General features: G+C 34.7%; 1 protein-coding gene and 1 non-coding gene across 3 annotated transcripts; one reads left to right on the forward strand and one right to left on the reverse strand.

Moving 5' to 3' along the window:
• Positions 1 to 566: 566 nt before the first annotated feature.
• Positions 567 to 12,723, forward strand: LOC107773804 (diacylglycerol kinase 7). Of its 2 annotated transcripts, none has more exons than XM_075220168.1 (12): positions 567 to 1,062; positions 3,216 to 3,338; positions 3,497 to 3,634; positions 3,719 to 3,804; positions 4,324 to 4,411; positions 4,790 to 4,865; positions 6,124 to 6,206; positions 7,778 to 7,848; positions 9,632 to 9,709; positions 10,122 to 10,209; positions 11,134 to 11,250; positions 12,388 to 12,723. In XM_075220168.1, the coding sequence occupies exons 1-12, from the start codon at positions 721 to 723 to the stop codon at positions 12,544 to 12,546; spliced, it is 1,449 nt and encodes a 482-aa protein (XP_075076269.1). In that variant the 5' UTR covers positions 567 to 720; the 3' UTR covers positions 12,547 to 12,723. The 2 variants fall into 2 exon arrangements, with proteins under 2 accessions (XP_075076269.1, XP_075076270.1); XM_075220169.1 differs by lacking the exon at positions 12,388 to 12,723 and adding an exon at positions 11,763 to 11,988.
• TRNAT-UGU (transfer RNA threonine (anticodon UGU)) lies at positions 8,144 to 8,216 on the reverse strand. The gene has a single exon. It is a non-coding gene; the product is annotated as a tRNA-Thr (tRNA).
• Positions 12,724 to 13,083: the final 360 nt, after the last annotated feature.

The raw sequence follows: 13,083 nt of genomic DNA on the forward strand, positions 1-13,083 counted from the left end.
CAATCTTGATGGAGGAACACTAATCTCTCTTAGGTTCTATTAGCGCTTTGATATATGCCTAATAAAATAACAAATCATCTTTAAAATGAGCAAAAAAGAGGAATCAAATAAACTTAAAAAATAGTCATACGGTATGACTCATACTTTGCGCATCCATAGTCAATGAAAATATGCAAAGTGCGATTCAAATTGTAAATTGTAGTTTAATTATTTTATTCTAGGTACACAAATTATAATAAATACAGATTATTTTTGTGATGTTTTTTATCCATTTTTTTAAGTTTAAATAAAATTAAACAAAACAGTTAAGTTTTTTTTCTTTTTCAAACGATGTACTTTTATAAGCAGTACTGCAATAGTAAACCGAATCGTCTTCCGTCATTCGAAGAGGTGCAACCTCTGAGACGACACTGGCAAACTAGTAATTTAAGTGACTATTAGGGGTAAGTGTGTAACAGTAGAAACCACTTTTTGAAAGTCAACAAATTCCCTCGGCTCTCTGGCATTTGCCTTTAGCGCCTTCTTTCTTTTGTGAATATATACTTTTCCTCTTTTCTTCTTCTTCTCACAAATCACATTACATATCTCTATCTCTCTCTCTCTCTCTCTCTCTCTCTCTCTCTCTCTCTCTCTCTCTCTCTCTTATATTTATTATTACCATTCCGATTCCGTTACACAATTCTAATTGACTAAAGACTCAAAAGGGAAGTGTAATTTGTGATGGATTCGACGGCGAAGTGTCGGAGAAGGGCGTCGGGGAGGTCGTCGGTAGTAGAGTCGATAAGAGGTTGTACGTTTGCCGGAGTTAGAATATCGAAAGAGGAGCTCCGGAGGAGGATCACGATGCCGGAGTATTTAAGGGTGGCGGTCAGGGAGGCTATACAGAGTAAGGATGTAGACGCTGAAACTGTAAAGCGACATTTCGACACGGCTTATGCCCCCGGGGCCGAGCCTCCTCAGCCGCCGGAGGGGCCCATCGTCGTCTTCATTAATTCTAAAAGTGGTGGAAGACATGGCCCACAGCTTAAAGCTAGGTTGCAGGAACTCATGGGTGAACAACAGGTCATCATTTCTCCTCTCCTTTCTGCAGTTAAAGGCTTCTCTTTTTACTATAGCTATATGGAACTGGAGTTCTTACTATAGCTATATAAGTTATGATTTTTTTTTTTTTTTACTAGTATTACACAAGTAAGTGATGCAAACTTTTTAATCTTTAAACATTTTGTACGAGGGCTTCCTTCTCCACTTCTTTTCTTTTTTTTAAAAAAAAAAAGGAATATAACAATTTTTTGAAACTGATAGGGGCAGGGGCGGCTCAATGCACATGTGTGTATAAAAACAATATTTAATGTGAGGCCTAACTCTTCAAAAGAATGTTATGATATATGTTTTTATTTGAAGTTCATTTTTTTAACTTTTTGAGATGTAAAGTTGTTAATAATTTCTTTTTAATTGATAATATAGCTTGATCTTAGGTATTATCAATGGAGTAGTATAATTTTAAAATACTTCTTTTCTTTGAGGCAATTGTTATAGAAAAACTCTAATTTTATACTAAGTACTAAATATTATTTTTTAAATATATTATTTTTGAAAAATGGGGCCCCCAATTTGGGGTTACTTGTGAAAAGGCTATTGAGTTGGGACATTGGGTGTACGTATATTATGCCTGTTATACTATATTTTACATTTTTTTAATAACAGCTTGCGCGTATGCTATAATTTTTTTAGTGCTGATATGATTTCTACTTGAATTATGGCAACATGTTTTAAGTTCTGTAGAACACCTTTTGGGTAGTGTCTGCTGTAAATTTGTCATGGCTATGCTGTATGTAGGAGCTAAAGTGAGCAATCACGAAAGCAAACATTTGTGTAAAACTTGGTTTTCATTTTTTAAATTCAGCTACTAGTAAGTGCATCGAAGTTTATATACACAATGTTGAATTCGGGAAATTAACTAGTTACATTTGATAGTTTTCGCAACATTGTCCAGAATACAAGACTGAGTCTGATAGTAGTTCGTGTTAAACTGCTTCCCAGAGCATATATTTCAACCATTTATTAAGTTTGGTATAGGGATGCGTTTCAATTTGAGTACATCTGTATTACCATAGCAGAGAAAATACAACAAGATGATATAAGTTGTTCATTATATGGCTGAACAAATTTAGAGTAGAAGTGGATTATGCACTACTGTTGGTCCTTTTTTGGCCCATGCTACTCTAGTTTGGTGAAGATCTTATAAGCCAAGAAACGAAAATAAAAGAAAAAAGAACAACATTACAAGTATTTAATGCTAGTTAAAACATTCTTTTAATCTTTCTTTCTCCTTGAAAATTCTTTTCCTTAATGGTCCTGCTTGCTTTGTGAATGTGATACCTGAACACAGACATTGGGCAACCCGGTGCACTAAGCTCCCGCTATGCGCGGGATCCGGGGAAAGGTCGGACCCCGGACCCCGCGCATAGCAGGAGCTTAGTGCACCGGGTCGCCCAATGTTTGTGTTTAGGTATCACATTCACAAAGCAAGCAGACATTGAGGGTCTAAAATTCTTCAGGTGCAATTTATTAGACAGCCTATCTGACATGAGCTTGCTACCTGAATCCGGTCACGGGTTTGTCCGTCTTTTAGTAGGTTAGGATATTTTTAAGGATTAATACAAACTACTAATATCCTGCCTATCAAAAAAAAAAAAAACTCCATATATACTTATATCCATACCAGACACATTTTACGCGGTTATGTCTTGGAAAAGTTAGGAGTCCAGAACACAGTGAAAAGGCAAAGTGGCAAAATAAGACAAAAGAAAACGGGTATTGACTGTCTTATCTATCTTCTGTTTATCTACTTACCAGTTAGATAACATGCGAATGAAATCTTATGTGTCATGGGAAGTTAGGAGAGTTGCATATAGTTTAGATATTGATACTAAATAAGACTGATGTTTATTTTTGAATGTAGTTTGTCAAGGCTTTGATTGCTTATTGGTTTAAATTTTAAGCTTTGTGGTTTCTCTGATGGCACTATTTCTGACATTGCCTGCCTGCCTGTCGGCCGGGGGGGGGGGGGTAGATTAGCTTGTTGGCGTAAGTTTATATGAGAATATCCAGTTTGATAATGATATTATGTAAATTATGTTGAATTTTTAATACCGTATCAAATGGTATTCATTTTCTTATCCCTTTTTCTGTATCTTTACTTTAAAATGTGCCAGGTTCTTGACCTTTCAGTTGTGAAGCCTCATGAGTTTGTTCAATATGGATTAAGTTGCCTGGAGAAGTTTGCTGCTCTTGGTGACAGCTGTGCAAAAGTGACTCGTGAAAGGATAAGAATCGTGGTATGGATATGCTGTTGATGTCATTTGGAGTCTTTTTCAACTATTCAATAGTAGATTCCAAGTGCATTTTTTTGGCATTTTAGATTTGTTATCGGGAAACTATTGCGAAAAGGATATAGTTTATTTGAGGAGCTGTTTAATTAAATCTGGTTTGGCAGGCAGCAGGAGGTGATGGCACTGTTGGATGGATTCTTGGCTGCCTTGGAGAGCTTAAGAAACAGGGTCGAGAGCCAGTTCCACCAACAGGAATTATCCCACTTGGCACAGGAAATGACTTGTCCAGGAGTTTTGGTTGGGTAAGCTTCTACGTGCATCAGTTTTCCAGCTCTTGTTCTTGTTCTGTCTAGCTTTTCCGAATTTCCTTAAAATCTTCTTTTCAGGGTGGGTCATTTCCTTTTAACTGGAAGTCAGCCACAAAAAGTATTCTTGACAGAGTTGCAACAGGTCCAATTAACCATCTGGATAGGTGACGTCTTTTGCATAGTTCTTGATAGCATTTTTTCAAGTTTCATGATAATGATACTGCTTTTACTTACAAGATATTCAATTAAATTGCTGAAGATTGTTGAAGTTCTATGACGTCATTATGATTTTTCTTTCTGAAATATCTGTTAAAATTCATCTAAATTTGAAATTTGCGACCAAGTTTTTTTGAACTGCTACTATTTCCTTTTATTTGCTCCTTGGTGCACAAGAATGGCTTCCTTTTCTTTGTTTTAACTTTTATTACTTGTCAATGTTTCCTTTTCTCCATTTCCTTGTGCAAGTAAAATTCTGCAACAAAATACCAGTTAAAGGATGTCAATATGCTCCTAATGAACTCAAGCTTTTTGCAAACTTAAAGATGAATTTCTGGCACTGGCAGGAAATATTAGTTTTAGGAAGGATATATTTCATTTCTTCTTTCTTCTTCGATTTCTATCTCAATTATTTGTGGCTTGTTTTACTCTGAGCTGCTTAATGAAATAACAACATTCATTTGCAGTTGGAATCTTGTAATATCAATGCCCGCTGGGGAAAAACTGGAAACACCTCATTCTCTGAAACCTACTGAGGATGCCTCTCTTGATCAGGTCACTCTACATTCATTTTACAAATTGTTTAGCTGTATATGGACATGGCTTATTACTTTTTCTTTCTAATTACCTTCGTATTAGATCTCAACTGGAATAAGTATTGTTCCACTGTTTTGTGGTTGACTACATGTATCTGTTTCCTGCATTCAGCTCATGGAGGGTCTTAGTTGTTTGCTGCTACTCTAATATTTTTCTTCATTATTTCCTCTTTATCTTCAATTAAGTGTACTTGGCAAATAGTCATTCAGTCAACAAATTGCTTTAATGAATTTTATTTAATATTATGTTTTTCCTTTTTCCTTAATATGGCAGATAATAAGCATACCTAACGTTTCTTTTCTGTTTTACCGATTTTGCTGTGGTTTTGTTGTGCAGGAATTGGATATTGATGGTGAGTTGCCCAAGAAATTGTCCAACTATCAAGGAGTATACTACAACTACTTTAGCATAGGTATGATGTTAAATAGGTCATTGAAGTAATTTACCGTCAAGACTCATCTAAGTTAACTGATAGCTTAAATTGAAAGAGAGCATGATACCTGATTAATTGTGTACTATCTTGGAAAAGCCATGTATATACTTTACATCATTATCATTTATGTGAACTTTTGAGATCTTAACATATAAAGCTAGTCCATAATGTTTCATAGCTACCTGCTTATTTATGTCTTCTTTCCATCTTTATCAATTAGTGCTGTTTAAACTGACTTTAATGCCCTTGGTGATGCTTCTACAACCTTTACAAATATATACACAAAATGATTTTGCTATAGGCCCCAAAATCTAGTCTCTTTTTTAGGCTGATTTACCTAGACAGTACTTTGATTTATTCTTCTTCTCAGTATTTCATTTTCTAGAATCTGTTAGGGTATTTTATTCGGACTTTTCTACTACACTTACTTTTACCTGCAGGTGAGCAATTTATATTTATGTATAGATACTGGTTTTGTTTGCTAAAGAGTGAAAACCTTGCCGGAATGCATGCTATGTTAGCACTTTTCTTATGTCTGCAATTTGCTTAGATATGTAATTAAAGGGTCTAGATGGTCAGCTGATGCTTCTCTTATAGTCAACTGATGCAATTTGCTTAAATATTGTAGTAATGAAACATATGGCTTTAAGGGATTTCTTAATCTAAGTACAACTTGTCCGGAACTCCAATTTTCTTAATATTTGTTTTTGTTTTGATAAGGTATTTTATTGATGTTAAACCAGCACTAAGCAGTTACTGCATAAAATGTTACAGATGTGCAGTTCAGTGATTCGATGTAGAATAGCATTTACATCATGTACAAGTACCAATCTGCACTAAAAAGATAACAAAAAGATAGACCTGTGTTTAAGCATTTTCCTTGTTGCTTTTAATTCCTATATTCTTTCTCTCACACTGCCCCAAATTGCTGGTGGAACTGAGTTCCATGTTCTTTTGGCCTTCTTAGTAACTACCTCTTTTGTACCAGCATCTTTAATCTGTAAAATCTTCTTATAATTTAAATCAGGAATGAAAGAAACAACTCTTTGTGTCTATGCACCAAACCTTATTCTGCCTTGAGAGAAAAGATATTAATTGACAAACTAATGAGGGCAGAATAACCAACAAAGGGAATCAGAATCATTCACTCAGTTGTCACAATCATTATTCCCTTTATTTGGTTCGCGAGATTTTAAAATAAGTCTGCAATAACTGATATCTATAACTTTCAATGCAGGAATGGATGCACAGGTAGCCTATGGCTTCCATCATTTACGGAACGAAAAGCCATACCTTGCACAAGGTCCCGTATCAAACAAGGTTGGTGCTTTTTATTCCTTGATCATAAATTTTTTGAAATATTTTTGGTTTTTTATTAAGGAATCTCTTGATCTTTCTTTCTTATTTATTTTTTTCCCTTTTGCTTGATTAATTTGAAAAAGTGTCTATGCTTGTCAATGAAGAAATGTGGAGAAAGCAACACCTATCATAAGGAAAGCATTGAAGAAATTTAAATAAAAGATTTGTCAGAACTTATTTTTAGTGAAGCATATTAAGTCCTAGATGCAGACATTTTTATAAACGCTGAAAGCCCGGTGGCTGAAGGGAACCTTGGAGCTACGGTAAAGTTGTCTCCGTATGGCCTATTGGTCACAGAGTCGAGCCGTGGAATCAGTAACTAATGCTTGCATCTGGGTAGGCTGCCTACCTCCCATTCCCTCACACATGTAAATAGATGGAATTATGTGTTGACAAAGGAACAGCTGATCAGTAGGATTTGATTTATATTTACTGTATTCAATTGAAGCAACTTGCACTTAGAGGATCTTCTAGTGTGAAGTGCTGAAAATGGGATAAAGACTAAACTGAGTACTTTCATGCTGTGCCTTTCAAATTGAAGAAATCCACTGTCTGACATTTTGTTGAGCTCTTGAGAAAGTTTTATGTGGATTTTTTTTTCTCAAAATTACATTGCTTTGAGATGTTTTAGAAGAAATTTTTGGGGAAAGATTATGCTGGATGCTTAAATGTAAAATGTAGTTTACCACACATCTTCCTTGAGCTGAAAATTCTCTTTTTGAACATTATGACTGATAAGCATTGGATCTCATATTGGGTCTCTAATTGAAATAGAGCTCTGAAGGTATTTGCAGTCTTCTATATCCATTGATTTTCGAAGCTGGACGCAACATATTTTTCTGTTGTAAAAACAAATATCTGCAATCTTCTAAACTCCACACCAAAAACGATAACAAAAAGAATACACTCGTATTTTAGCCTTAAAATATTCTCAAATCTGCTTTCAAAAAGTCTATTCCTTTCATCCATACCACCCATTGGATACATGCAGGTATGTACTTCCATACTGGTTTGGAACTTTGGTCACATCCTCTTCTGCTCCAGCATTGTAGTAATTCATTTGTGGGGGAGACCCAAAAATATTGATCCTTATATCGCTAAGACCACTACTGGGTGTCCTGTGCTTGGGTTACTTTTAATGGGAAATTCAAACTTTTCGGCTTCCCTTGGAATAGGGAACTGGGGTATTCAAGTAATTTCAAAAACTTCCATAATAGTCATGTTGTATGGTCCTGATGCTTTTCTATCATGAACTTATTTGAGATATCTCATTGCACGGATATGATTGCTAGCTGGTTTATTGTCTTTATTAGTTGATGGATGTTTTACTGCTCCTTGACTGAAAGTGAATTACTATCCTAGGATGTATTATAGCCACTTTTTCTGTTTGTTACTTTGATTTGTCACTTTGAATCTGCATGTATAGTAGTTTTGAGATTCATATAGTTAAATGATATTTTAACTTTACCAAAGTGCAATTATTTAATTTCAAGGGACAGAAGTTCTAGGTATTGACGAAGCATTTGTTCCAGTTGATTTACTCAGGATATAGTTGCACGCAAGGCTGGTTCTTTACACCATGTAGCAGTGACCCTGGTTTGAGGTTAGAATAACTTACTCAACACCCGTTTGATGCCTGATGCCTTTTAATTCATCCCACTCTTGTAGTTGTCACAAGCTTACCAAAAAATGTTTCTTATGTACCTTCTTATGTTAGTTGCATGCATGAACTTACAACTTTTCGCACCTCTCTCTTGTCCAGTATATCATAGATTGGAAGTTCCTATAATAAATTGATTGCTTCTGGAAAAGGAAGAAGGCACTATTTCAATATTCTTTGATATCAAAGGAACATTATCAATCATCTAAAAAATGGAATAAAAAAAAGAATAGGGAAAAGCCAGCTATCGGAATCGAACCGATGACCATCCCATTACAAATGCGATGCTCTAACCTCTGAGCTAAGCGGGCCCACATAACATAAATCTTATATGCATAGTAATTGACTAAACTATTGGAATTGGAATCTTAGTTATTAACTATTCAATATTATATTGAATATTCTAGAACATAAGGATTAATATAGCGATATAGAATTTCGATTTATCACAATTCTAATAACAATTCTAATACTAATATTATTAAATAGTGATTGTAAATATTGTTAATATTCTTTTTTTTTCATTTTCCATTTGAATGGTAAATGTTCTTTTTCATTTCTTTTTTGTCACTTTAAACATTCAATTAAATTGTCCCTTTCCTTAGCAATACGTGAGTCTTGCACAAGAGAACCACTTTATTTCATGTTCCAACAATTAAACCACAAATGCAGTTTTGGCATGAAGATTGACATCTCATAAAATATCCAAATTTATTTCTCTTGGCACGTATTCGTATACTGAAGTTTAGCTGTGAGCTTCTTCATCTGGCTCTTACAGCGTGACAATTGTGTTTCAGCATAATCATGTGTTTCACTTGCCAATTTGTAGCTTGTCTAATTGTTTGTTGAAGCTCTCACTAGTGACATCATGCTTTCTGCTCTTTCTTTTCTCCCATCTTCCTGATTATCGATTTGCTTGCTTATCCTTAAATTAATATAACAGGATCGGCGTGGACGATGAGAAACTCTAAGACGAATGCATTTTAAGTTAAATTGAACTATCAGCTTTTGTGCTGCAAATCTGAGAACTAAAAAATCTAATGCACCAGCAACGTTTCGGTGTAATTAGACAAGAGTACTGCTAATTTTCTTCATCAGAAATTAGAGAAGAGTACTGCTCTATCCCTCAAACAAATGGCAGCTTTTATTTTTTAAACTAGATGTAAATTCATTCTTAGACCAAATGCAAAGGGAAATCTTCAAAAACTATTTGAAGCCAGCAAAAAGTATTTCCCTAAGGATCCAAGGAGTCCAGAAGAAAACTTTGTGACCAGTTACTATATTTAATAATCAAAATGATTTCAAATCGATCTCAAAGAAAGTGAATGTCTGTTTGCTCTTACGAAGTTCACTAGATATTGTTTGCCATGTGTTGTTACTTGTTTCCCTCTATATACGGATAACTTAGCATTGGTCTGGAAGTATTTTATTATCATGAATGGTCATGTATATTCTGTGTCCCCTCTTTTCCTTCCAACACATACGCTTGGAGATGTTACTTTTTTTTACCTTCGAAACTGTTCTGGAAACAATTTACTTGTTTTTGGTGTGATTTCAAGTTTTTCTTTTCATTTCAAGAAAGATATCAGGAAATATATTTTTTTCCTTTATTGTTATTGTAATTGTTACTTCAGAGAGATTGTTTTTAAAGTAGTGGTACTCAATCGTGCTTCTCATCCCTGATATATTTTTTCTCAAGATACTGTGCTTACTTTTATTGATGCAGGGGACTGAATAATATTTTGCGACTATATGTTAAGAAGGTCAACAGCTCAAAGTGGGAGCAAGTCCCTGTTCCTTCAAGGTTGATTTTTGTCCTGTAGTGTTTATTACAGTGTTTACTGCTTGCTGTTATTGCTATTGCTTCTTTCTCATTTTCCTTAAACTGAGCGTCTATCGGAAACAACCTCTCTACCCTCACAAGGTAGGGGTAAGGTCTGCGTACACTCTACCCTCCCAAGACCCCATTTGTGGAATTACACTGAGTTTTTTGTTGTTGTAGTAGTGTTAATTACAGTGTTGTACTTTATGTCTATCATGTGATGCAGAATTGCCAGGATAGCTTACTATTATATATCTCTTGTCATTATGATGTTTTGACAAATAGTCGATAATATTATTTTGTAATATGAAATATAGTGCTAATGGACTGAGTTTTACATGCATCAAATTTTTACTTATGCGTTCATTTTACCTGTCGTTCTATCGTATTGTAGTGTTCGGTCTATTGTCACTCTGAATCTCCCTAGCTATGGCGGTGGAAGGAATCCATGGGGTCATTTGAAGCCAGAGTACTTGGAGAAGGTATTCTTTTGTAGTTAGCTGTGTGGACATAGTGGCTTTGGCATATCACACTTCCATTTTACATCGGTCCTTTTTCATCCACTCTAATTTACACTATTTATATAGAGATCAATTTGAAACTTATTGCACTTAAATTTGGTCACAGGTAGTTAATGAATTTGGGAAAATAGACTTGTTTTTAGGAGATAAAGCTCATGATTCAGTAATTAATAATTAAATTAGTCATTTCTGAAACCACTGTAAAATAGGGTTATTTGGTTGGAAATTGCCTAACATTTTAAATAGAAAGTATTAATTGTTTTATTTAGGTTGTCAGACAAATAACTCTACAAAATGTCAGTTTGCAAAAGTTCTGAATATGGTCCATATTTTTTTTTTAAATTGATAATAATAGCAATATTATATTAATATTAAGATGGTCTATATTCAGAAATACTGTTTTCAGCTTCTAGTCAACTTTAAGTTTTATGTACTGTTTGTTGTATCCCTACTTGTGGGAATACACTGGATTTGTTGTTGTTGTTGTACTGTTTGTTGTATAGTTCTGTCATCAGAGAAAATGATGGAGCTTCTAGTCACTCAGTTTTAGGTTCTGCGAATTGTGCAGTTTCTCTACTTGCAACAAATAATTTGAGCAAAAAAGCCCAAGGCCCTAGTGATGTTTTTCTCTAAGGTTTTGCAACTTCTAATTTTTAAACCTAACAAATAGATGGCAGTGTTAGTGCAGTATATCATATATTCTCAACTGTCATGCTTTATCCATACCTAGAATGTGGTTGTGATAAACTTCAGAATAAAGATAGGAAGTTGTAGCCGCTTTTCACATCTGATTTGAAGATGAAAGCTAACATATAACATACTACCAACTGTTATACATCATCAAGAGTAACAATGCTTTCTTTTTGTTTTCCTGTGAAATCATAGAGGGGTTTTGTGGAAGCCCATGCAGATGATGGTTGCCTTGAAATTTTTGGCCTGAAACAAGGATGGCATGCTTCTATGGTTATGGTTGAGCTCATCTCTGCAAAACACATTGCCCAGGTATTATCAAGATCTGATAAAAAAGAATTAGCTAACGCTTAGAGGCAATGAGTTTAGATGTGTGTTAATTACTGAATATATGTCCTTCCTTTCTCTACTAACAGAAGAGTGGGTGCGAGTCACACATTTAATGTTGTAAATTCACACACACTGTCTAAGGTTAGGCCCTTGCGTCTGGCAATTGAGTTAAAAGAATATCTGCAGACACCTGATAATGGCCTTTCCGGCATCTGAATGATACTCTCCTCCTTTATTATTAGGGTTGAGAGGCCTGCTGTCCTCATTTTGGACAATAAACTCTTAATACATCCTAAATGCGAGCCCCCCAAAAAGAGGTACTAGAAATGAAACACATAGCACCCTTGCAAGAGCATATCTGGTTCTATGTTATATGCACTTTGGTAAAGTACCGTCTCTGGTACACATCCAACACAGATATTTTCAGTTTTTAATAGGTAGTATCTTGAAGGATTTATATGCAATAATGCAACCGCATTTTATCTATTCTACAGGGATTCGTATAGATAAAATAGAGCTTTGTGACAGATTTGATTTGCATAGATACTCAGCTTTTGTTGATGAAATCTCAAAGAACATGAGGTCGTAAGAGGGAATGTGGTCATGCATTAAGAGATCCAGTAAAACCTATTGGCACATTTAGTAGTGCTTCTCAAAATTGACCTTGTTTGAATTTTTGGACACGTGTTGATTTGAAATATATTTTCCTTAAGGAAGAAAGTATCTTGTTTACTTGTGTATGGTTGAAAAGATGATCGACCATTTTTTTTTTTTTTTTTTTTTTAATTTTCTGAATATTTGTGCCGCTTACTATGTAGTGATGCTTTGATGCCTATTCCGTGTTGACTTACTTCTCATAGAATAAAGCAAAAACTATTTTAGAATCAAAATCTCTCGTTAGGACAAGATAAACTTTTACATGGCCATCTCATGCATTTGAATTCCAACGTTGTTTAAACAGTATAACATGCGCGGATTAAGAATATCATATGCTTATATGTCTGTTTCTTGTCATTTTGGTGAGATCACATTTGTTCTAAATGAGATTGTTCCTATAGCTATTCCTAGGTGGAGTTGCTGGATGAGGTTTAATTGAAAACATCCTTTGCTACTTTGTAGGCTTCAGCAATTCGATTTGAGTTGCGAGCGGGCGAGTGGGATGAGGCTTATATGCAGATGGATGGTGAGCCATGGAAACAACCAATAAACAAGGAATTTTCAACCTTCGTGGAGATTAAGAGAGTACCATTTCAGTCTCTAATGGTCAACGGGAAGTAGAATTTGATTGTCCCTCTCTTGCTTCAGATCTTTTTGCAATTGTAGTTTCCTATGTTCGTGTAAAGCATTTCCATCTCCCAGAGCTCCTTTTCAACCGCTATCCTGTTAACCAAGGCGCAATTGTTGCCTATTGGCATATACGAACCGTATGTATATTAAAAATTTTTTGTATTGTAATATTGTCTGATATATCTGCAAATTATGCAAAAAATAAAAATAAAAAAATTTAAAAAATGAATTACATAAAACATTATAGCGTTGATATTCCATGATAATGAAAAAGTTCCTATTTCTTCCTCACACAAATTAGGGCAGAGGGAGTAACGATATGGTTTTGCCACATAAGAAGAATAAGATAAAAGTATAAGGGTAAGATTTGTCTACTGAAGTTGCACAAAACCTTTTAAGAATATTAAAAGTTTAAGTAAATTTATAGCATGTTTAACCAAGCTTTCAAAATATGGTCAGTGCCTTTTATTTTGGTAACTAATAATTTTATTAATCAAAAGAGATTTTTAAAACAATACCAAACTTTAG

This window comes from Nicotiana tabacum, chromosome 8 (genome assembly GCF_000715075.1).
Source record: "Nicotiana tabacum cultivar K326 chromosome 8, ASM71507v2, whole genome shotgun sequence".
Lineage (NCBI taxonomy): Eukaryota > Viridiplantae > Streptophyta > Magnoliopsida > Solanales > Solanaceae > Nicotiana > Nicotiana tabacum.

What these genes read in the sequence shown, in the direction of transcription:
- LOC107773804 (XM_075220168.1), top strand. Translation starts at nt 721, where the DNA reads ATGGATTCGACGGCGAAGTGTCGGAGAAGGGCGTCGGGGAGGTCGTCG. An exon ending in GTGAAAGGATAAGAATCGTG is followed by an intron (nt 3,339 to 3,496) that starts GTATGGATATGC and finishes CTGGTTTGGCAG; the next exon opens with GCAGCAGGAGGTGATGGCAC. An exon ending in AAGGTCCCGTATCAAACAAG is followed by an intron (nt 6,207 to 7,777) that starts GTTGGTGCTTTT and finishes CATTTGTTCCAG; the next exon opens with TTGATTTACTCAGGATATAG.